We start from the raw sequence: 26,375 nt of genomic DNA, 5'->3' as shown, positions 1-26,375 counted from the left end.
TGCAGACACTGACGAGGATTGATTGTTTATCAGTCCGTATGTGTAATAGAAACAGGTGAATGCTAATAACAGCCAAGTGAGGCCCGATCTGCATCTGCATCTACATCTACAAGCCACCGTACTGTGCCTGGCGGGGGGTACCGTGTACTGGTGCTGATCATTTCCTTTGCGTTCCACTCGAAAATACAGCAAGGGAAAAACTACTTTCTATATGCCTCAGTATGAGCCCTGCCATCCATTATCTTATCTTCGTAGTCCTTACGCAAAATGAACGTTCAGAGATATAGAATTGTTCGGTAGTCAGTTTCCAATTATGATTGCCGCCTTCCCTCCAGGGATTCCCATTTGAGTTCCCGACGCATCTCTGTAATAGTTGCGTGTTGTTCGAACCTACCGGTAACAAATGTAGCAGTCCGCATCTGATTTGCTTCGATGTCTTCCCTTAATGTAATTTGGTACAGAACCCACCCTCGAGCAGTACTCAAGAATGGCTAATACTAGTGTCCTTTTGTGGTGTCCCTTGCAGATGAACCAACTTTTTTTACGGTTCTCCCCATGAACCGAAGCCGACCATTCGCCATGCCTATTACAATCCTTACATGCTCGTTCCATTTTTTATCGCTTTGCAACATTAAGTTTAGATATTTAAACGACGTGTCTGTGTCAAGGTTGTGGGGTTTGAAACTGAAACCAGTGAAGAATAATTGAACATCTGACTTTTATGTCAGAATCATTTTGTAGCCTTGTTTAGATTTTGCTTTTACTATCATTACACTGCTTTTCCAAAAGTGCTCTGGTTTTTAAATACAGTCCTCTAACACCTGTTGACCTTTTTAAAATTTTCAGGAAATTCCTCGTTAGTTTTGTCTTTACAGTGATTGATGAGTGTTACCTTGTTGTTTACGACACATTTTGGATGTAACTATAGAAGTATAAGTTCTTAATTGCTTGACATCAAATGAATTTCGCGTTGTAAAATCTTTTTGTTGCCATTTGTCAAGTTCTTTCAAGGTTATTGGAAAAAATAAATGTACTAATTTTTGCTTTTTGTAACTTAATCAATCCGGCGCAGCCTTTAATCCTAGTGCCGAATACCACCACATATTCCTACTGTACTGAATAAGCACAATAAGTGAAATCTCATTAGTATGCTGCAAATTTATTGGGCAGCATTGTACATGTTGCGGTGCATGAGAAATGGGACACAGTTATTGAGAAAGATTGCTGTTGTACCCTAGGCTTTTTTTTTTGTCATGAGAAGAGGTGATAAAGAACTAGCGGATCTTAAAGGTAACCCGTCGTCAGCTTTGTCGATCATAATGCACTTTCGTAGTGTTCATGCTAAGCCGTGCTCCGCCACTTATTTCTCGCAGTTTGACACGAGCACGCAAAACACAATGTCCAGACAAAGAGCAGAATGATCACTGTTCCACGCATGAACGATGGGAACGCACAATGCAGGATGCGACGTTGGTTAATAGGTGGCATTCACACACAATCAGTAAAGACGATCCCCTCACGTAAAGTGCCACCACGAACGCGACCATCCATTAAGAAGTTCTTCCAGAAGAAAGGAAACAGTAATCCGGTAAATTGAGGGAGACGATAAACGAAATATGAGGCTGAGAGTTAGGTGCTGAAACTTCCTTACGCTCTATAGTCACGAAATTTAAGTAGGCTCTCTCGTTCACGGAAGGCTGAGTCATAGATTTGTGTTTAACACACGTGTAAAGGTAAAACTTGTAGCTCATGAACTTCGTAGAAAATAAAATTGGTGAGCAATCTAATACACATAGTAAATTGCTCAACCCTTAATCAGATAGACTACAAAGAATAAAGGTAAGCAATTGATGATGTAAAAATGAACAGACAAAGAGAAAATTACAAATCATCCATGGTGTTCATTATTTGACTGTCTTTTTATGACATATGCTTGTCATTCTCATAGGATAGGATTCTCTACGGAGTAAGCGTTTTCGTAGTATACTTAAACTGAGATTTTTAGGTGACTTCTGTGTAACTCTGTATTTTTACATTTCTATCACTCAACGGCTAAAACGATAATCCAGTTTCAGTTGCAAGTTACCTATCTAATGGCTTCCAACGACAGCGAAATTTTCATATTTCACATAAATACTGACCTAATTTGAAAATTTAAAATGCTATCATGATCTACTCATTGCGAGGTATAATCTTACGTTAAAGGTTTAACACACTGTCTAGTAATACTCAAGTCACAAACTGTGTCTGTGTCTTGTGGTAGCATAACTCAAGGCGCGCAAATAATCTACACTACGTTGATGCAGTATTTGAGAATGTGAACACTTTGCGATTTTTCTCGCTGACAGCCTGCACAAAATTATCGCTTATTACTTCGTTACTATATGGCCCGTTGTCTGCTGCCTAAATTTGCATAAATCATACCATGTAAAAAGTTAGTTAATTAAATGGATAGCATCCTCAGCAACAGACGATTTCAAGTGTTCCTTGGAAACAAAGGGAGCATATGGCGAAGGCTGAGTGATGAGCTACCGCAGGGCTCTGTGTTATCACCGCCGCTCTTAATCTTTGTACCAACGATATGCCCAACACTAGCGCTACAAAAAAATATACTATTTGCTGACGACCTAGCACTAGCTTATCAAGCAAGAAACCTGGAAGAGTGTGACGGGCCTCTGACCACAGATTTACACATAATGGGCGACTATTTCAAGAACTGGAGATTGAAACCGAATCGATCTAAAACGGAGGTACATGCTTACCATAATAATGAACGTGAGGCAAACCTCAAATTAAATGTGGTCTTCGGAAACTTTGCCCTGGAACACAACCTATACACAAAATACATGGGGGGCATTTTAGACCGGACTCTTACCTTTGAGAACCATTTAGAATACGCAGCAAAAGAGGTGAACACCAAAACTGTTATTGTCAGAAAACTGGCTGGGTCAGGATGGCGTGCAAATGCAGATATTCTTCGTACTACCACATTGGCATTAATTTAGTCCACGGTAGAATACTTTGCTCCAGCATGGAAAAATAATGCACACGTACACATAATTGACGTCAAACTGCGTTAAGCAATGAGAATAATCAGTGACAGTACTAAATCAACATCATGTCCAGGGCTGACTGTGTTTTGTAATATTGCACCTCCACCAATGTGACGAGAAACAGCAGCAATAAGGGAGTCCTAAAAGTGTTTTACTAGCCAGAATTCCCTTCTATATAATCAACTACAGATTATACCTGCCAGAAGACTCAAATGTAGAAGACCACACCGGTCAACGCAAGATTCGCCTCTTTTACATGATTTTTGCCAAGAATGGGAAGAGGTTTGGCAGAAGTTCTCTCCGAATAATTCTCGTCTTATAACAGGCCACAACAAACGTGTGATAGCATTTGCTCTTCCGAGAAAACTATGGAAATCCCTGAATCGATTCCGTACAAGGGATGTAAAATGTGATGCCTGTCTGTATTAATGGAGGTCCCGGATGCCCCGGCGTATGACTGTGGTGATCCTGAGAAAACTATGCAGCATCTGATTGAAGAGAGTAGACTTCGAAAATTTCCTGATGGACTCAGCGAGCTACATTTGGTGACACGAAGAGCTGTAGAGTGGCTAAGAGACCGAAATATTCAGTTGTAATATTTGTTTGCTTATTTATTACCTATATTTTGTATATATTTAATCTTTTATCTATGAAGTCCTTAAATAAGACTAAAATGACCATGTAAGCCACATGAGTAAAATAAACTTCTTTACTATTAATCTATTCGCAAAACATTTTGCAGACATCATCCACACATAGCACCGAATGTACCAGCAAAATTATATCATTACATGACACATAGTTCCCTCCCTCCATGAACCATGGACCTTGCCGTTGGTGGGGAGGCTTGCGTGCCTCAGCGATACAGATAGCCGTACCGTAGGTGCAACCACAACGGAGGGGTATCTGTTGAGAGGCCAGACAAACGTGTGGTTCCTGAAGAGGGGCAGCAGCCTTTTCAGTAGTTGCAAGGGCAACAGTCTGGATGATTGACTGATCTGGCCTTGTAACAATAACCAAAACAGCCTTGCTGTGCTGGTACTGCGAACGGCTGAAAGCAAGGGGAAACTACAGCCGTAATTTTTCCCGAGGGCATGCAGCTTTACTGTATGATTACATGATGATGGCGTCCTCTTGGGTAAAATATTCCGGAGGTAAAATAGTCCCCCAATCGGATCTCCGGGCGGGGACTACTCAAGAGGATGTCGTTATCAGGAGAAAGAAAACTGGCATTCTACGGATCGGAGCGTGGAATGTCAGATCCCTTAATCGGGCAGGTAGGTTAGAAAATTTAAAAAGGGAAATGGATAGGTTGAAGTTAGATATAATGGGAATTAGTGAAGTTCGGTGGCAGGAGGAACAAGACTTCTGGTCAGCTGACTACAGGATTATAAACACAAAATCAAATAGGGGTCATGCAGGAGTAGGTTTAATAATGAATAGGAAAATAGGAATGCGGGTAAGCTACTACAAACAGCATAGTGAACGCATTATTATGGCCAAGATAGACACGAAGCCCACACCTACTACAGTAGTACAAGTTTATATGCCAACTAGCTCTGCAGATGACGAAGAAATTGAAGAAATGTATGATGAAATAAAAGAAATTATTCAGATTGTGAAGGGAGACGAAAATTTAATAGTCATGGGTGACTGGAATTCGAGTGTAGGAAAAGGGAGAGAAGGAAACATCGTAGGTGAATATGAATTGGGGGACAGAAATGAAAGAGGAAGCCGCATGGTAGAATTTTGCACAGAGCACAACATAATCATAACTTACACTTGGTTTAAGAATCATGAAAGAAGGTTGTATACATGGAAGAACCCTGGAGATACTAAAAGGTATCAGATAGATTATATAATGGTAAGACAGAGATTTAGGAACCAGGTTTTAAATTGTAAGACATTTCCAGGGGCAGATGTGGACCCTGACCACAATATATTGGTTATGACCTGTAGATTAAAACTGAAGAAACTGCAAAAAGGTGGGAATTTAAGGAGATGGGACCTGGATAAACTAAAAGAACCAGAGGTTGTACAGAGATTCAGGGAGAGCATAAGGGACTAATTGACAGGAATGGGGGAAATAAATACAGTAGAAGAAGAATGGGTAGCTTTGAGGGATGAAGTAGTGAAGGCAGCAGAGGATCAAGTAGGTAAAAAGACGAGGGCTAGTAGAAATCCTTGGGTAACAGAAGAAATATTGAATTTAATTGATGAAAGGAGAAAATATAAAAATGCAGTAAGTGAAACAGGCAAAAAGGAATACAAACGACTCAAAAATGAGATCGACAGGAAGTGCAAAATGGCTAAGCAGGGATGGCTAGAGGACAAATGTAAGGATGTAGAGGCCTATCTCACTAGGGGTAAGATAGATACCGCCTACAGGAAAATTAAAGAGACCTTTGGAGATAAAAGAATAACTTGTATGAATATCAAGAGCTCAGATGGAAACCCAGTTCTAAGCAAAGAAGGGAAAGCAGAAAGGTGGAAGGAGTATATAGAGGGTCTATACATGGGCGATATACTTGAGGACAATATTATGGAAATGGAAGAGGATGTAGATGAAGATAAAATGGGAGATACGATACTGCGTGATGAGTTTGACAGAGCACTGAAAGACCTGAGTCGAAACAAGGCCCCCGGAGTAGACAATATTCCATTGGATTTACTGACGGCCGTGGGAGAGCCAGTCCTGACAAAACTCTACCGTCTGGTGAGCAAGATGTATGAAACAGGTGAAATACCCTCAGACTTCAAGAAGAATATAATAATTCCAATCCCAAAGAAAGCAGGTGTTGACAGATGTGAAAATTACCGAATTATCAGCTTAATAAGTCACAGCTGCAAAATACTAACACGAATTCTTTACAGACGAATGGAAAAACTAGTAGAAGCCAACCTCGGGGAAGATCAGTTTGGATTCCGTAGAAACACTGGAACACGTGAGGCAATACTGACCTTACGACGTATCTTAGAAGAAAGATTAAGGAAAGGCAAACCTACGTTTCTAGCATTTGTAGACTTAGAGAAAGGTTTTGACAATGTTGACTGGAATACTCTCTTTCAAATTCTAAAGGTGGCAGGGGTAAAATACAGGGAGCGAAAGGCTATTTACAATTTGTACAGAAACCAGATGCCAGTTATAAGAGTCGAGGGACATGAAAGGGAAGCAGTGGTTGGGTAGGGAGTAAGACAGGGTTGTAGCCTCTCCCCGATGTTGTTCAATCTGTATATTGAGCAAGCAGTGAAGGAAACAAAAGAAAAATTCGGAGTAGGTATTAAAATCCATGGAGAAGAAATAAAACTTTGAGGTTCGCCGATGAAACTGTAATTCTGCCAGAGACAGCAAAGGACTTGGAAGAGCAGTTGAACGGAATTTACAGTGTCTTGAAAGGAGGGTATAAGATGAACATCAACAAAAACAAAACGAGGATAATGAATTGTACTCGAATTAAGTCGGGTGATGCTGAGGGAATTGGATTAGGAAATGAGACACTTTAAGTAGTAAAGGAGTTTTGCTATTTGGGGAGCAAAATAACTGATGATGGTCGAAGTAGAGAGGATATAAAATGTAGACTGGCAATGGCAAGGAAAGCGTTTCTGAAGAAGAGAAATTTGTTAACATCGAGTATTGATTTAAGTGTCAGGAAGTTGTTTCTGAAAGTATTTGTATGGAGCGTTGGCATGTATGGAAGTGAAACATGGACGATAACTAGTTTGGACAAGAATAGAATAGAAGCTTTCGTAATGTGGTGCTACAGAAGAATGCTGAAGATTAGATGGGTAGATCATACAACTAATGAGGAGGTATTGAAGAGGATTGGGGAGAAGAGAAGTTTGTGGCACAACTCAACTATAAGAAGGGATCGGTTGGTAGGACATGTTCTGAGGCATCACGTGGTTACCAACTTAGTATTGGAGGGCAGCGTGGAGGGTAAAAATCGTAGAGGGAGACCAAGAGATGAATACACTAAACAGATTCAGAAGGATGTAGGTTGCAGTAGGTACTGGGAGATGAAGAACCTTGCACAGGATAGAGTAACATGGAGAGCTGCATCAAACCAGTCTCAGGACTGAAGATCACAACAACATTTAAAGGACACCTAAAAACAACGAAGCATACTGCTGCAGATATTAATGAAAATCTTAAAGTTTTACGTTTCCCAGACAAAAGAGGTACAATGGACTCCTCGGAAGATTTAGAAATCTCATGGCCTTACACAGGGAGGCTATGAATTTACTGAATGAACATGCAGAATCCAAGAACAAATGGTTTTTCGACTGTTTCCGTAATTTCCTATGCACTTAGATTTGTATGCATACATTTTATTGGGAACCATTACGAATTTCCACTACTTAAATGTATTTCTTAGTAATTCCCTGGCTATCTTTTATGATGGTTTATCTTGTTTGATATAAATGACTTTTCCTGTCGAATTTGATGCTGAGCATATTTTCCTGCGACAGCGGACTTATAGTTGTTATTATCAACATACGGACATTTCCTATTTTCCGTTTTGTTTGCGCGTACGATATTCACCCAGTGATTCCGTGTGACAGAATTTCTGGCCACATTTTTGGTTACGATAGTTTTGCATGACATCCCCAAGATCGATAGTGACGTGCTCCTGAGATATCTTTCTTTGACTGATTTTTCATCTTTGGCCGGTTTAATTTGAATGTTTGTGTAACGGTCGGCACGTGATGATCAAAGAGGTCGTTCTGTCTAGTAGGTAAATGCGTTTTCCTCTATCTTTTGTGGTTCTTTCAGTTACGTTTACTTTCGATTCTGACTTCCTACGTCTTATTTCTTTTGAACAGAAAACTATGGATATGTCCTTGAATGCTGGCCGCTGTTTTGACTGGACCAGAGGTGAGAATCTTCCTAGACGTCGGGCAGGGTAAGCTTTCGTTCCTGTGTTGCTTTCCACACGTTTTTAGTGTTAAGTTTTGTGGCATAACATTCACCTCAGCTTTTGAGCACGTGTCAACCAGTTTCTTGACCGTATGCATCTTCATATTACCGAGATTATATGTTTTTCTCTTTTTCCTTTCTTCGTTGTAAGTATTCATAGTACCGTTTTACTTACAATATGTACTTCCATAGAATCGAGTTTTTCCTTTTTCCTTCTTCGGTATAAGTGTGAAGAGTACGATTATGATTAAAGATGGTAGACGTTCAGGTCGCTGCATTCAAATTCTCATTTTCTGTAATTAAGAATGTAGCAATGTTTGCACACAGTGTAGCAGAACACATTTACCCCTGCATAAGTCACATATACTGGCTGTACATAAACGTCGAACGCTATCTTTCACTGTTCCTTTTCTCTTTTTTCGTTTTTGTATTAGGATTTACCTCTTGCAACGGATTATTTATTATTAGTGATTTCTAACATGGGTGCCCTGGTAATACGTGTTCTCAATTCTGATACAGATGCACTTTTTCTGATTCTTCCCGCCCTTCTTTAGTTCACGCTGGTGTGTTAAGCATTCATTCACATAGGGTGTTCTCTACCATGACTAACGTTTACGGCTTGTGCAACAAGTTTTTAAGATTGGTCTGTTTGAAGTACACCTAGGTTTCCTGAAGTATGGTTGTAGACTAATGTACAACAGGTTGGAAGTTTTAAGTTTTTGATCATGTAATTCATTGATAATTGCAGTGGGCTTCTTCTTTACATTTGTTTCGCTGTATATTAGAATACATTAACATAGTTCACTGGTTACGACTAAGTACTGATTGCAACGCTTTCTTGTGTTGTATATATAACACGCAACTTTACGAGGGATACATAAATATTGTTTGTGACTGTACTTCTCGCTAGCAGTTTCGTACAGTAGACGTAACTACACACAGTTTTACTGGTTTTCAACATGTACAGGAATATGTCTTTACGCATACTTCTTGTTGGTTTTTAACGTCATTTTTTTAGGCTGCAGTTATTATTCTTGAGATGGGAAGGATGTTTTTAGTTTAGTACCTTTCTAGTTTTTTTCACACGTTCTATATGACACAAGTTAACATTGCCTTGACCTACTCATTGCTTCAGTCTTGGACATGTAACCACGGTGGTTGCTACACTATATTTGTTGGCATTATAGTGTTAGTGTTCAGTTCTTACTTCTTTACATTTCTTTGATGGTACATGACGGGTGTTCGTTTTCACGCGTCAGACTGCACACACGTACCTCTAATGCCTCGATAACACACGGCGTAGTGTTCTGGTATGTTCTTTCATAGGTTTCATATCGTACCGCCCCCACCCCGTTTCTTTTACCGAGGTTTGTCATCACCCTGGTTTCCACAGCTTTTGTTGGGTTAGCGTTTACCGTTTAGACGACACTGCGATATCTTTAGCAATTCGTGTTGAAAACATCTCATAGTTTTGGTGTAACGTTTTCACATTGCAACGGATTATTTATTAGTGGCTTCTAACATGTGTATCCTGGTTATACGTGTTGTCAATCTGATACGGATGCACTTTCTTTTTCTGATTCTTCCCGTCCTTATTTAGTTCATGCCGGCGATCGATGCGTCACGTGACTTACTTACCCGCGTTGTGGTGGTGGGGGGGGGGGGGAAGGGGTGATCGGCGGCGCCGGTTCTATTCCACAATTTCAACCCTATGTTACTGAGAGTGAGGGCGTTTCTTGTGAACTGTTGAATAAGAGCTAGTGTGGGTTTCGATATGACAAGCTGTTGTAATTACCTTCGAGGCACTAGTTACAGTATGCTGTTTGAAAGGTAGTTGAGTATTGTGGTACGAAACTGACAGATTTTATTCTGTTATTTAGATGGCAGCAACCAGCTTCAGCCGTATTAAGCACTGATAAAGACCTACATATCTTAAATTACTCATTTAGAGTGGACAGATGTTCTGTTAAATTACTCTCGGTGACTTCGCAGTCTGTTGGTCAGCTAGAGATAGTAGAGCTAGGTCATCAGTGTACAAATTTCGTTGCAGAAGTGTTAGACTGATCTGACGTATAATGATAAAATAAAGTGGGAGCGAGAACAGACCGCTGTTGTAGCGCGTTGTTCAGCATTTCCCGTTTACTTATATAGTTGCGTTGTACAACAGGAAAGAGATTTGGTATTGAAACCAGTACATTGGTTCAAAGTCTGGTGATCAGGAGCTTCACACCACCACCTCTCCTCCCTTTGCTGGCCAAATACTGGCATTTAAAATCCAGCCTGTATTGTAGAGAAGAATAATCTTCACTGCGCTTTCTGGAAGCATCTGGCTCATGCTGTTAAATGGTGTACTCACCAGCGAAGATGATGACGATGGTGGTCCAGCTCATGATGAGCTGGATCCGGAGTCCGAGGACCCTTTGCCGGCTGGAGAGCTGCTGCCGGTGCGTGGGGCTCTCTCCATGGACTCTCTTCACCCCAGCCTGGCTGCCCGCTGCCCGCGCACTCTCTCTGCAACACAGGGGAGCGCCGCTGTCAGTTACTCTGTAGCGTTCTGTATAGTAGCAACTGCCGACTCCATCCGTATGTACAAACAGAAAAAAGCCAGAGCTGTCCAGACAAGACACACATAGCCTAGGTTCTCTGCCACAGTCCTCTAGTGTGAAAGTGATAAGAGATGTGAAAATGGATGGTACCTGTATTTAAGATACTTATTACAATGAAATGAATATAATGGACGGGGGCACTACGAATGTAGTGCGGGGCAATATATTGAGAATGTGGGTTTCGCGGGAGGCGTGCCAGAGATAAATCCCTGCAGTTACACTATCCTCTGTGTCCTCGGTGGCTCAGATGGAGCGTCTGCCATGTAAGCAGGAGATCCTGGGTTCGAGTTCCGGTCGGGGCACACATTTTCATCTGTCCCCGTTGACGTATGTCAACGCCTATAAGCAGCTAAGGGTTTCATTTCATTTCATTTCATTGTAATTTCATTCTAACGAGCTGCATGGTCACCAATGGTACCTGTTCTTTTGGACATATATATAATATTTATGCCTATTACTTACTTTCACTCAGATAGTGGTAGGGGGTGTGCAGTAAAGACTGGCACTAATGCACGTACAACAGTTTATTGTAAAAAATCACCCATACACATTGTAATACTCCCTCTCCCAAAGCAACGCATGTATCCCACCCCCTTCGTCAGTCGTGGAAGACCTGCAGGACACTCTCCTCACAGTCGTATTTAAGGGTTTCACTGCCTTGGCGTCGTTGACAAACGAACGTCCCTTAAGTTTATTTTTTGGCAGTCTGGTCGAGAAAAAATCTGACGGGCCATGTCTGGACTATAAGGCAGATGGGGTACCATAGAAATCCATTTTTGTGCTAGCAACTCGAGAACAGCATTAGCAAATTACGGCCTGGCATTGTCGTGATGAAGCTTCGATTGTAAAGAGAGGTTGTTCCTTTATCATATGTTTCAGAACGTCTTCATAGCAATCTGCCGTGACTGTAGGGCGTCTTGGAACTGTGAGTGTACGTCATCCCCCGATAATAAAATAGACGACCGTGGCCTTATCGGCTGATTTCTGCGGTCGTCCTTTTTGTGGTGGGGTTGACCACGCTGCACGCAATCTGTGCTACTCCGCTTCATCTCTGGGTCATAAAGTGTACATCCACGTTTCACCAGTAGCGACGATGTTTTGCCACCAAGCATAGCCCTCGCCCTCGACAAATTGTTTCCAATAGCGGCACACATCCACGCAGGCTTGCATTTGCTGTAGAGAAGGCAGTCACGGTAGCCATCGTCCACATACTAAAGACATTTGCAAATGTTTTAAAATTGTTTGTGTGTTCCTAATTGATATCCCAGGAATGTATGCAAGATGACTCACGTTACAAATAATACTACCTGTTGTGCTGACTGTTTATTTCAGTAACAGGTGCACCAGCTCCTCACTGCAATTTAGCATTTCCCGGCCATTTTTGAAAGCTTGAGGCCAACGGAGACATTTTCAGCGAGATATTGCAGAGTTCCAATAAGCTCTCTTCAAATCGTCGTAGGTTTCGATACTGAAATGAAATGTGCGTATGGCATCGTTGGCCTGGAGGCCCCATCTGGGTAAGTTCAGCAGCCAAGTTCAAGTCTTGTTTCAATCGACGCTACAGTGGGTGACTTGCGCGCAGTTGATGAGGATGAAATAACACAGCACCCAGTCCTCGAGCGGAGAAAATTTCGAACCCGGACCCGCTTACTTGGGAGGCCAACATGTTACGCCCAGCTATGTAGGCGGACCTCCGGTACTGTTCTTCTTCAAGGGAACACAAAACTTTATTGCATAACGGTGTTCACGAAAAGGAGCCACTCTTACAGGTTACAAACACTCAGCTGATAGAGCCATCGTTGTGACTAGCGATTGGAGTACGTAGTTAAACGGCACTTACGGAAGGAAAGAAATTATAATGCCAGTCTTTACTGAACATCCCTCATATATGTCAGTGAGTCATTGGTGCCTCTTGAAGTTGCCACTGGTCCTCATTGTGGTGTCACCGCCAGACACCACACTTGCTAGGTGGTAGCCTTTTAAATCGGCCGCGGTCCGGTAGTATACGTCGGGCCCGCGTGTCGTCACTGTCAGTAATTGCAGACCGAGCGCCACCACACGGCAGGTCTAGAAAGACGTCCTGGCACTCGACCCCAGTTGTACAGCCGACTTTGCAAGGAAAGGTTCACTGACAAATACGCTCTCATTTGCCGAGACGATAGTTAGCATAGCCTTCAGCTACATTTGCTACGACCTAGCAAGGCGCCGTATTCAATTGATAATTAATATTATGAAGCATGTACCATAACGAGAGATGTTCTACAATTGTGGATTAAAGTTAAGTATTCCAGAAGCTACGTACGTTTCTTTATATCATTCATTACGTATCCTGTTGCAGACCTCACGCCAGCCTGCGTGAGTTTAAGCGTGTGCCTTTCGGCTTCCTCTCATTGTGTCTAGGCTGTCTTGTCTAGACACAACACTCATTATGTGTTTGAGACTAAACAGCTAACGTCATCAGTTTGCTATTCTACGCCTCGCCTAAGTTTCCCGTTTCAAAAGAGATTAAATGTTAATTGATGACAAATTTCACTGTGTTCGTCTTCCCATGGCCGTATCGATAAAAACGCTGAAAAGTTTGAGATATCTTCCAGGAACCAGTCAACCGGCCATTGAAGTTGTGAAGCTGTCTGGCGTGACTTGGACTTCAGTTCATGAGAGTTTTAGAGGAAGACTTGTGGATGTGAACGGAGGCTACCAAATTTTTCCCTCTACTACCAACTTATTCACAAAGGCAACCTGCAGTGGAAGCGCGCTGTGCTTTAAAACAGTCCGAAATGATCCGAATATCACAGGACGACCCTGAAACGAATGAAAACGCAAGCCAGCGAGAAATTTCAGCTTCGTCTCACCCGAAAAAAGGTTTGTCAAATGAAGTCCAACCTCAAAAGACTGTTTATTACTTTCGATGTTTGAGGCACTTCTGTTCAGAGTTCGTTCCACAGCGTCAGACAACGAGACTTTCCATCTCGATGTTTTGAAAAGATTGTGCAACAATTAGCGACGTAGGAAATCTTATTAGTGCCTGTAGGACGACTGGTTTTTCCACGTCGATAACGTCCTTTCTATTCCCCCTAGTATGTCACTTAAGTGACCTCATGATCTTCTAAGACTTGAAGGATAACTAATTATTTGACTGTGAATCGATACCCGATGACATACCATTTCCGTGTCTCATAACTGAACAAGTAAAACAATATTTCTCATCTCTCGCATTTTCCAATTTGAACCGAAATACTTTAATCTACAGTTATTCTAGGAATCACTAATTTTGTCACTAAGTAAATAATGTGTTGTCAATAACCAATATTAATCTGTTATCGTAGTGAAATAGGATGATCATTAGCGGAAGAAGAGATAGTGTACAGTGCGACACGTACATCTCATGTGTTTCTTAAGACTGTAGAAATAGTTGTTGCTTTTGACAAAGGAGTTCATATAACGTACGAAAACGGAGGTACGTGCTTGCGCTTGCACGCGAGCGGCGTCCGCGTTTGCCATCTGTTATGCCACAGGTCGGGAGACGGCGGCGGTAGAGCAGACACTGGCGGGCTACGTGAAATGCCAGCTGGGTGCGGTTCCGGCACGAGAGGAAGTTGCCAAATGGCAGACAGCGTTCCCACCATACGTCTGCTACAACTTCCACAATCGTAACGTAATAAAAATAGCTTTTTTTAAAAACTCAGTAGGTTCCGAATAAGTCAGTGACTAAACTCTGAGACCGATATTTTGTGCTGCAGCACATCCATACATGGCGGAATATTACGGGCTACACACTGAGGTGACAAGTCATAGGACAGCGACATGCACTTACACAGATGGCGGTGGTGTCGCTTGCACAAGGTATACGAGGGCAGTGCACTGGCCGAGCCGTTATTTGTACTCAGGTGATTCATGTGAAAAGGTCTCCGACGTGATTATGTTCGCACGACGGAACTTAAGACTTTGAACGCGGAATGGTAGTTGGAATTAGACGCGTGGGACATTCCATTTCGGAAATCGTTGGGGAATTAAATATTATGCGATATACAGTGTCAGTGTGCGGAGAATACCAGATCTCGGGGATTACCTCTCACGATGCACAAAGGAGTGCCCGACGCCCTTCATTTGCCGAACGAGGGCAGCGAGTGGCGTTTGCGTAAAGTTGTCAGTACTAACAGACAAGCAACGCTGTGTGAAATATCCTCAACAATCAAGGTGGGACGAGCAACGAAAGTAGCAGTTAGGATAGTGCGGCGAAATTTAGCGTTAATGGTCTATGGCAGCAGACGACAGACGCGGGTTCCTTTGCTACCAGCACGGCATCGCCTGCAGCGCCTGGGCTCCTGGCAATATCGGTTGAACCCTAGACGACTGGAAAGCAGTGGCCAGGTCAGATGAGTCCAGATTTCAGTTGGTAAGAGCCGACGATAAGGTATGTTGCAGACCCCACGAAGCCATGGTCCCAAGCTGACAACAAGGCACTGTGCAAGCTGGTTATAGCTCCATAATGGTGTGGGCTATGTCTACATGGAATGGACTGTCCTTCAGTTGTTCCGCTACTTGTAGACGATTTGCAGCCATTTATGGACGTCATATTCCCAAGAAAAGCTGAAATTTTTACGGATCACAATGCACCATGACAATGGGTCAAAACTGTTTGCGACTAGTTTCACGAACGTACTGGACAATTCGAAGAAAGGAAGGAAAATGGGGTTTAATGTCCCGTCGACATCGAGGTCATTAGAGACAGAGCACAAGCTCGGCTTGCGTGAAGCAAATGAAGGAGATCGGTCGTGCCCTTCCAAAGAAATAATCCCAGCGTTTGCATGGAGCGATTTAAGGAAATCACAGAAAGCCTAAATCTGGATAGCCAGACGCGAATTTGAACCGTCGTTCCCCAGAATCCGGGTCGAGTGCTAACCACTGCCCCACCTCCTTCGGTCTGTACTGTTCGAGCGAATGATTTGGCCACCCAGATTGCTCGACATGAATCCCATCGAACATTTGAGGCATAATCAAGAAATCAGTTTGTGCATAAAATCCTGCATCGACAACACTTCCGCAATTATGGACAGCAATGGAGGCAGTATGGCTCATTACTTCTGCAGGACGACTTCCAAAGTTTGTTAAGTCCACACCACGTCGAATTGCTGCACTACGCCGGGCAAAATGAGATCCGACACGATATTAAGAGTTATCCAATGACTTTTGTCACCTCACTGTACGTTGTCCATGACCAACACGCGAACAAAATGGGCCTTACGCCTATGTCACTGGCGTTCATCATCAGCCTTTCGCAGTCTGTTGCTACATAAACGCCTCCTCCAGCCTTTTCCGTATATCGGTCATCAGCTAAAGGCATTCATGTTGCTTCTGCAAGTATGCCATCTATATGCTGAGAAATCCGAAGACTGTTTAAAAAAAAGCACAAAGAAATTGAGTACACTCCTGGAAATTGAAATAAGAACACCGTGAATTCATTGTCCCAGGAAGGGGAAACTTTGACACATTCCTGGGGTCAGATACATCACATGATCACACTGACAGAACCACAGGCACATAGACACAGGCGACAGAGCATGCACAATGTCGGCACTAGTACAGTGTATATCCACCTTTCGCAGCAATGCAGGCTGCTATTCTCCCATGGAGACGATCGTAGAGATGCTGGATGTAGTCCTGTGGAACGGCTTTCCATGCCATTTCCACCTGGCGCCTCAGCTGGACCAGCGTTTGTGCTGGACGTGCAGACCGCGTGAGACGACGCTTCATCCAGTCCCAAACATGCTCATTGGGGGACAGATCCGGAGATCTTGCTGGCCAGGGTAGTTGACTTACACCTTCTAGAGCACGTTGGGTGGCACGGGATACATGCGGACGTGCATTGTCCTGTTGGAACAGCAAGTTCCCTTGCCGGTCTAGGAATGGTAGAACGATGGGTTCGATGACGGTTTGGATGTACCGTGCACTATTCAGTGTCCCCTCGACGATCACCAGTGGTGTACGGCCAGTGTTGGAGATCGCTCCCCACACCATGATGCCGGGTGTTGGCCCTGTGTGCCTCGGTCGTATGCAGTCCTGATTGTGGCGCTCACCTGCACGGCGCCAAACACGCATACGATCATCATTGGCACCAAGGCAGAAGCGACTCTCATCGCTGAAGACGACACGTCTCCATTCGTCCCTCCATTCACGCCTGTCGCGACACCACTGGAGGCGCGCTGCACGATGTTGGGGCGTGAGCGGAAGACGGCCTAACGGTGTGCGGGACCGTAGCCCAGCTTCATGGAGACGGTTGCGAATGGTCCTCGCCGATACCCCAGGAGCAACAGTGTCCCTAATTTGCTGGGAAGTGGCGGTGCGGTCCCCTACGGCACTGCGTAGGATCCTACGGTCTTGGCGTGCATCCGCCGTCGCTGCGGTCCGGTCCCAGGTCGACGGGCACGTGCACCTTCCGCCGACCACTGGCGACAACATCGATGTACTGTGGAGACCTCACGCCCCACGTGTTGAGCAATTCGGCGGTACGTCCACCCAGCCTCCCGCATGCCCACTATACGCCCTCGCTCAAAGTCCGTCAACTGCACATACGGTTCACGTCCACGCTGTCGCGGCATGCTACCAGTGTTAAAGACTGCGATGGAGCTCCGTATGCCACGGCAAACTGGCTGACACTGACGGCGGCGGTGCACAAATGCTGCGCAGCTAGCGCCATTCGACGGCCAACACCGCGGTTCCTGGTGTGTCCGCTGTGCCGTGCGTGTGATCATTGCTTGTACAGCCCTCTCGCAGTGTCCGGAGCAAGTATGGTGGGTCTGACACACCGGTGTCAATGTGTTCTTTTTTCCATTTCCAGGAGTGTATATGACGAGCAGCATTAGTTACATGTTGGGAATTTCAGTATTAAACGTTGTTCTCTTTTAAATACCGGAACCGAGGTGTAAGTGTACCCGCGGATACAAAGAAAGTAGCAGATATTAAAAATAGGATCAGAAGAAGGAAATGTGTTACTCGAGAGCTAAACGCAGTTCTTTGGAGTAAAAAGATCGCAAACGAAAAGAAAGGCATTAGCCACAAAACGATAACACAAAGCATACGTTTATCTGGTCAAAAGTATCAACTGTTAGCCGTGGAAATGCTTTACAGTAGACGAAGTACTGGAGCCTAAGATCAGACCACATCAGGACTGAAGAAATCAGAAAGTGATGAAAGTAGAAAGAAACACAATGGAAGGTACTGAGAGGATAATTTACTATACTATGGCCTTTTAGAACGAACAGATAACAGATGGTTGAAGATGGTCTGAAGGGGGATAAACGAGGGAAACAGGAAACGAAGTTGACCGCCTAAAAGATAGCTGAGATATGAAAGGAACTGTGGACTCCAGAAATCTGAGATGACTTACTGAGACATCAAATGATTTGTAAGAGCACTTCAACGAAGTGGCTAGTGACTTCAAAAGAACTTGATGCAGCTGGAGGAAGATTACGAAACGACACTAAAAGTAGCCGGCCGGAGTGGCCGTGCGGTTCTAGGCGCTACAGTCTGGAACCGAGCGACCAGTACGGTCGCAGGTTCGAATCCTGCCTCGGGCATGGATGTGTGTGATGTCCTTAGGTTAGTTAGGTTTAATTAGTTCTGAGTTCTAGGCGACTGATGACCTCAGAAGTTAAGTCGCATAGTGCTGAGAGCCATTTGACACTAAAAGTAGTGATTAGTTGTGCTATTTGGGTAGCAAAATAACAGATCATGGTTGAAGTAGAGAGGATAAAAAATGCAGACAGTATGGCATGAAAAACACTTCTGATAACGAACAACGACGATATGAAAAGGATAGATGGCTACTCACTGTAAATATTACTATAGAATTGCACACAGGCACAAGGGAAAGATGGTTACAGATCGATCTTTTAGCTATAGCCTTCAGAAAAGAAAACACTATCACTCATACAAAAAAGAATACCTCGCGCATCGCGCATACAGGACTGATATCTCCGACCGCTCTGACCAGAATGATTCTGACAAAAGTTTGTTTTTGGGGTCGAAAAATACACAAAGTTACTAACGTCGTTATAAATATGGAGTAGTTTAGGTTTAACGTTTTATCAGTTTTTTTTAATAATGAACTTTCTGAATCTTTTCTGGGACACGGTCGTATCCAGCTGAGACTGTCATCCACAGCATCTCGGTGGGTTTCGATAGGCTGGTGGTGGTGGCGGCGGCGGCCAGCTGCTCAGTGCAACAGGTCCGCCGGAAATTGCCGCTCGTCTGCCCGTCTATGCTCCACTTGTGCCGCCCGGCGATTAACAATGAACACGACCTTTAAAGCGACCAGCCAGCTGGGCGAATCTGGAGGACCGATGGTCCGGCGAGATATGAGCATAGCTCCAAAGCTTTCTTCTACCCGTCTTGCGGCTAGTTCGATGCTATCCTACCTTTCTCACGTAATCGGCGCCCCCTTTCGTTGTAGCCACATACTTTCGATACTACTTCTGTCATGTCTGTACCTAATTGACACAAATGAAGGTTTAAGATTACAATCCTGGCAGCCTGTTGCCACGTGTTTCCCTGACAGTGTTTAAGCCCTTGCTTTATATTACTATTTATTCTTGCATGGAAAGTCATGTACTGATACTGTTTAACTACCATTTTTTATGGCAGGTCAGCTATAAATACAGGCTGTCTTACACTAGCAAGTGTCAACAAGTATAACCTGACTACTGTTGTCTACTGAATGGTAATGTTTATTCGCAATGGAATTTGTCTGTCCATATTTCAGAATCAGACTGAATTTATTATCGGCATCTCAATGGAAGGGAAGCTATTTTCAAGCTTCTGCGAAATGCAAATAACTGCCACTTCTAACTCGTCGTTATCGTCTGTCAAATAATTCTACACTCGTGCAATAATATTCAGTTCTTTGTTAACTTCAGAAGTGGTGGTGCTGCGAAGAACTGCGTTCGGTCCTTTATGTAATTTTATAGACAACTGATATACTGAAATAAGCGAGACCTGCGAAGCAATGCCTCATTCCATTCTTGTGGTTACTTAGTAGATAAATTATTTATTAATAAATGGGACCTACATTCGTTCGTTTTGCGCACAGCCCAGTCATATTGTGACAGGGAAGACTGTAACAATAAACTGTAACTCTCCACCCTCCTCCCGCTCCCCTAACAGAACCGAATACGTTTCAGTGCCTGCTAGATCTCAAGACCGAGCACATATTCGGGTAGGGAAATATGAGGAAGGAAATCAGCCGTATTCTAAAGAACCGCCATCCGTCTTAAAAGATGATCTAAATTTGGGTGCCTGACCCAGGAGTTAAATGATGTTCCTCTCACGTTTGAGTCGATTTTCTTGACGACCATGTTGCCTCTATCGGTCTCTCTTCTCCATTTACGGACTGACAACATTGGATAAGTACACTGATTAGGCAAACTACTATGACCACCTGCCTAATAACGTGTTGTTCCACTTTTGGAACAGGACCATAGCGATTCAGCTTGGCACAGATTCGGAAACTCCTCGGTAGGTCTCCGGGGGTATGCGAGAGCAGATGCTCTAAATCACAGGTCACGCGATTCCCCTAAATTTCCAATGTTCGACGTCAACGTGCAATAATCACTCGCAGATGGTGGCAGCAGTAGTGGTGGAGGGTATAAAACGCGCTTCGGGATACCGGAAGACAATGCAGTCGTTGTCGTAAGTGTGGTAACTGAGAGATTTATCTGACGTCCAAACAGGCCGTAATCATTGGCTTTCTGGTCAAGAGTGGAAGCATTTCCTAAATAGCTAAGTTTGAAAAATATTAGCGTGCCGCCGTGGTTAAAAAATGGCGTTTTACAAAGGCAGCGCCGAAGAAACTGATGCACCACGGGCCATAGATGACAGGGATGAACGACGGCTGCAGATACGTGTATGGACTAACAGACGTGCAACTGTTGAGCAGCTGACTACCCAGATGAACCAAGAGTCCTACCAGAAGACACTTCCCAATGACCGTCAGCGAATGCTGCTGCGTATGGGCCACCGCAGCACACGCCTCGTTTGTGCAACCGTGCTGAGTGCTGCTAATTGACAACAATGGCTGGCATTTGCACGCCAGTACCGAAAATGGACCTCCACTGAGTGGTGACAGGCGGCCCTTCCAAATGAATCACGTTTCACTCTCCACCGTACAGATGGCTGTCGGCACGTACGGCGTGAAACGTCTGAAACCAGACATGTTGCAACAATCGTCAGAAGCGTCCAGGCCGGACAGGGGATGTATATGTTCTGGGGAATGTTTTCGTGGCATTCCCTGTGAGATCTCGTCATTCTGGAAGACACACTGGATCACCACAAATACACACCTATCCTTGGGACCACTCTGCCATGCAGTTTGTTTTGCTTGGCACGATGGCAGCTACCGGCATGACAATGCAGTGTATAATACAGCTCGTAGTGTACGTGTGTAGTTCGAAGAGCACTAGGATCAGTTTACCACACCCCCTTGACTACCAGGTTCCCTTGATTTAAACCCAGTCGAGGATCAGTGGGGCCACCTCGATCGGTCTATTCGTGCGATGGATCCTCGACAGAGCAATTTAGCACAGCTGGCTGCTCATGCTTGTGGGTACCTTCCAAGACCTCACTGACACTCTCTTCTCGTCTCGCAGCGGCCTGCGGTGCAAAATGTGGTTGTTCAGTCTACTGACAAGTGGTTACAGTAGTATGGTTGGCAGTGTACATTAGGAGGGGCACGGGAAAAGCGAGGGAAGACCGTAGCAATAAACTGTAACTCTCCACCCTCCTTCCCCGCGCCTCCCCCCCCCCCCGCCCTCCGCCGGCCGCTGTGGTCGAGCGGTTCTAGGCACTTCAGTCTGGAACTGCGTGACCGCTACGGTCGCAGATTCGAATCCTGCCTCTGGCATGGATGTGTGTAATGTCCTTAGGTTAGTTAGGTTTAATTAGTTCTAAGTTCTAGGGGACTGATGACCTCAGATGTTAAATCCCATAGTGCTCAGAACCATTTGACCCCCCTCCCCCCTGCTCTATCCCTCACCGGAACCGAATACGTTTCAGTGCCTGCTAGATCTCAAGACCAAGCACATATTGGGGTAGGGAAATATGAGGAAGGAAATCAGCTGTATTCTTTAGAAGAACCACCCATATTAAAAGATGATCTAAATTTGGATGCCTGGCCCGGGATTTAAACGAGGTTCCTCTCACATTTGAGTCGAGTTTCTTAACGACCATGTCGCCTCTCCATTTACGGACTGACAACATTGGGTAAGTACCCTGATTAGGCAAACCATTATGACCACCTGCCTAATAACGTGTTGTTCCACCTTTGGAACAGGACCATAGCGATTCAGCTTGGCACAGATTCGGGAACTCCTCAGTAGCACAGGTCACGCGATTCCCCTAAATTAAATGGGAGGTTTTTGGGCATGGAGTTGGCGTTCGATAGCGTTCCAGATGTTTTCCATGGGGTAGATGTTCAAATGGCTCTGAGCACTATGGGACTTAACATCTATGGTCATCAGTCCCCTAGAACTTAGAACTACTTAAACCTAACTAACCTAAGGACATCACACAACACCCAGTCATCACGAGGCAGAGAAAATCCCTGACCCCGCCAGGAATCGAACCCGGGAACCCGGGCGTGGGAAGCGAGAACGCTACCGCACGACCACGAGCTGCGGACATGGGGTAGAGATCAGGCGGTTATGGTAACGAAGACATCACCGTGACTTAACTACCATCCTCGTCAAACCGCTGACACAAGATTCTGGCCTAGTGACACCGACAGTTAACGTGCTGGAAGATGTCTTCGCCGTTGGGGAAGAAATCAAGCATGAAGAGACACAGAAATGATGTTCACATACAGGTTGACTCTTAAAGAGAAAACAGCAACTCAACCACTTCTTACAAGGCTGTTTATTTAAACAGCACCGTTACCGGTTTCGAAGTGAAATGTTCATCTACATTGGCTATTTCACGTTATTTATTTAAATAAATAGCATTGTAAAAAGTGGCTGATTGCTGTTGTCTTTTCTATAAGAGTCAACCTGTATTTTGTACACAGCCGCGGGCTCAGAATGTCGGGTTTCGACAGAGTAGCAATGTTCACATAGTATGCAGTTATTATAGTGTCTTCGCTTAGCAGCGGAGTTCTCATGGAAGCTCAGGTGAATGTTCATCAAAGCATAATAATGACTCCGCCGGTCTGCGTCCGTGGCGAGATGCTGGTTTCCAGCTGCCGTTCGCTATTATGGACGTGGTGCAATAAGATAAGTGAATGATCTAACCAGTGACACGTTTCCATCGATCCACTGTCCGATTTCGATGATTTCGTGCCCAATGCAACCGTAATGGCATTGGGTCATCATGGGAACACCAAGATGTCGTCTGCGGTGGAGCCTCATGTTTAGCGATGTGGCCTGGACGATGTGGTCAGAAATGTTTGTGTCTGCACAAGCATTGTGCCCTGTGGTAGTATCTTCCACAGATCACTACATATTTTGCTTCACAGAGTGGGCAAAACTGCGACTTCCACGTTCCGGGATAAGGCCTGGACGTACAACACCAAGCAACCTGCTCGTGGTTTCTCTGTCTTTTTTAGCACTTTCCATGGATGTTGAGGGCAGGAAAACGCGAACTGCCGACCAGCTTCGCAGTTTCCGAGATGCTGTTTCCCTGGCGCCGTGCCATAACAATCTGGCCTCGGCCAAAGTGGCTTCTGAGAGTGGGTTTCTCCAGCTGCGTCAATAGTCGTCGCTTGTACGAATCGCCAGTTGCCCAGGTCTTGCCTGTGTACTTTCCTTACCACGTCGCGTGCCCGCAGTGCCACTTAGCGAAGTCCAGTCTTGCGGTAGGTGTTGGTCGTAATGTTATCGCTCATTAGTGCTGACAGTACTGAGTTAACAGAGAAGGATGAGGAGTCTCCCATCTTCATTTACACCACTGGCCATTAAAATAGCTACACCAAGAAGAAATGCAGATGATAAACGGGTATTCATTGGACAAATATATTATACTAGAACTGACATATGATTACATTTTCACGCAATTTGGGTGCATAGATCCTGAGAAATCAGTACCCTGAACAACCACCTCTGGCCGTAATAACAGCCGTGATACGCCTGGGCATTGAGTCAAACAGAGCTTGGATGGCGTGTACAGGTACAGCTGCCCATGCAGCTTCAACACGATACCACAGTTCATCAAGAGTAGTGACTGACGTATGTATTGTTACGAGCCAGTTGCTCGGCCACCATTGACCAGACGTTTTCAATTGGTGAGAGATCTGGAGAATGTGCTAGCCAGGGCAGCAGTATCCAGAAAGGCCCGTACCGGACCTAAATCATGCGGTCGCGCATTATCCTTCTGAGATGTAGGGTTTCGCAGGGATCGAATGAAGGGTAGAGCCACGGGTCGTAATACATCTGAAATGTAGCGTCCACTGTTCAAAGTGCCGTCAATGCGAACAAGAAGTGACCGAGACGTGTAACCAATGGCACCCCATACCATAACGCCGGGTGATACGCCAGTATAAAGGTGACGAATACACGCTTCCAATGTACGTTCACCGCAATGTCGCCAAACACGGATGCGACCGTCATGATGATGTAAACAGAACCTGGATTCATCCGAAAAAACGACGTTTTGCCATTCGTGCACCCAGGTTCGTCGTTGAGTACACCATCGCAGGCGCTCCTGCCTGTGATGCAGCCATGGTCTCCGAGCTGATAACCATGCTGCTGCAAACGTCGTCGAATTGTTCGTGCAGATGGTTGTCTTGCAAACGTCTTCATCTGTTGACTCAGGGCTCGAGACGTGGCTGCACAATCCGTTACAGCCATGTGGATAAGATGCCTGTCATCTCGACTGCTAGTGATACGAGTCCGTTTTTGGGATCCAGCACGGCGTTCCGTATTACCCTCCTGAACCCACAGATTCCGTGTTCTGCTAACAGTCTTTGGATCTCGACCAACGCGAGCAGCAATGTCGCGATACGATAAACTGCAATTGCGATAGATTACAATCCGACCTTTAGCAAAGTCGGAAACGTGATGGTATACATTTCTTGTCACTACGCGAGGCATCACAACAACGGTTCACCAGGCAACGCCGGTCAACTGCTGTTTGTGTATGAGAAATCGGTTGGGAACTTTCCTCATGTCAGCACATTGTAGGGGTCGCCACCGGCGCCAGCCTTGTGTGAAAGCTCGGAAAAGCTAATCATTTGCATATCACAGCATCTTCTTCCTGTCGGTTAAATTTCGCGTCTGTAGCACGTCATCTTCGTGGTGTAGTAATTTTAATGGCCAGTAGTGTATAAAAATTTAGCCTGTCTATGTCTGTACTCTCAAAAACTTGAAAGTAATTTTGAAATTTTGACACAATATTGCATTAGAATGTCGAGTGCTTGTATATATCGACTGGAGCGCCATATGTAACATAAAAATATGTAATTCGTAAAGAGAAACGTTATTAAAAAATGTGAATGTTGGTTTGTACAGAAACTTTAATCTCCCAGAGCTAATCACCGATTGCTTTGAAATTTTGGTACAACGTTCCATTCGAATTCGAGCGTGTTTTCGTGTACGTACCGGAGCACCGAGAGTAATATATAAAGATGTCATATATAAAGGAAAAAATCGTTACCAAAAACATCGGCAAGTTCTTGACCAATTTACTTCAAATTTTTACACGATATTCTATAAAGGCGAAACATTGTTACGAAAAGTCTCTAAAAGCTCTTGATGGAATTACTTAGTCTTATCGATATACTAATAACATTCAGACAGACGCAGAATACATGTTTTTTTTCTTTGAACGACAGTGTTTTAAATATGGCTTATGACTGGTGATTATAATACTACCACTAAGTTTGAATCGTCCGATATTTTGTAATTCTACGCGTTCGCAGATTAAAAATATGCGAAATACTGTCATTAAATCTACCACAGACCCAGCAGCTGGAGAGGTCTCTTTCATGGATCATATACCAATGACCCTGACCGATTTACCAATTCAATTTAAGCGACTCCAGTTCCCAATCAAGGTTTCGTTTGCAATGAGCATAAATCAGGCTCAAGGTCACAGAGGGATAGGTAAATAGGTAAGAGGACAGAGACGTGTGGGAGGGGGGGGGGGTGGGGGGGAGGAACAGAGAGAGGGTGGAGAAGCAAATGGACAGAGAGAGGGTGGGGAGGAAGAGATGCACATCAACAGAGATTCGGTGTTAATGTGTGGACCAGCATTCTCGGTGATACATTGATCGGACCATACATTCTTCCATTCCGACTCAACGGACTGGAGATACCGCATCTTCGTGCGTGTTGCCAAAACTGCTGGAGAATGTATTTATGAATGTTAGGAACGGGGAGTACTTCCAGCACGATGGGACGACAGCTTATTTCAGCATTGCATTGAGGAATCATTGGAGAGCCACTTTCGGGAATCGATGGATCGGCCGAGATGGCGCTGTGGTCTTACCACCCAGGTCACTTGACCTCACGTGTCTGCGGGCATATGAAGCAGCTAGTATATGAAACCGTTGCGGAAACAGCAGACCTCGTAGCTAGAATTGCCATCGCTGCTCGTATGATTGCGGACATGCCAGAGATCTGCGAGCGGACACGACAGTTAATTGTTCCCACGATATACTGCGTGCATACAGGCCAGTGGTCGAGCACTCGGGCAGTTCCTGTGAGTGCGACTGCTGTAATTAGCATGTTGAACTACCTTCTGTATAAATAGTCCCTAGCATCGAAATTGCCGTCAGGAATTGTATGTACCATAAGCAGTCTGTTTTGATGTCCT

The 26,375-nt window shown here is 44.5% G+C and overlaps 1 protein-coding gene across 1 annotated transcript in view; it reads right to left on the bottom strand.

Annotated features, from left to right (window-relative positions):
• LOC124804636 overlaps nt 1–26,375 on the bottom strand; it is a 530,005-nt gene that overhangs the window by 175,645 nt on the left and 327,985 nt on the right. The window contains exon 2 of the mRNA XM_047264852.1: nt 10,328–10,482. Within this exon, the coding sequence (XP_047120808.1) occupies nt 10,328–10,361 (34 nt within the window). The 5' untranslated portion in view covers nt 10,362–10,482. The remainder of the gene's footprint in view (nt 1–10,327; nt 10,483–26,375) is intronic.

Source organism: Schistocerca piceifrons, chromosome 7 (assembly GCF_021461385.2).
Source record: "Schistocerca piceifrons isolate TAMUIC-IGC-003096 chromosome 7, iqSchPice1.1, whole genome shotgun sequence".
Classification (NCBI taxonomy): domain Eukaryota; kingdom Metazoa; phylum Arthropoda; class Insecta; order Orthoptera; family Acrididae; genus Schistocerca; species Schistocerca piceifrons.
Note: the sequence above shows the minus strand (reverse complement) of the source record. Positions and strands in the feature narration are given on the sequence as shown.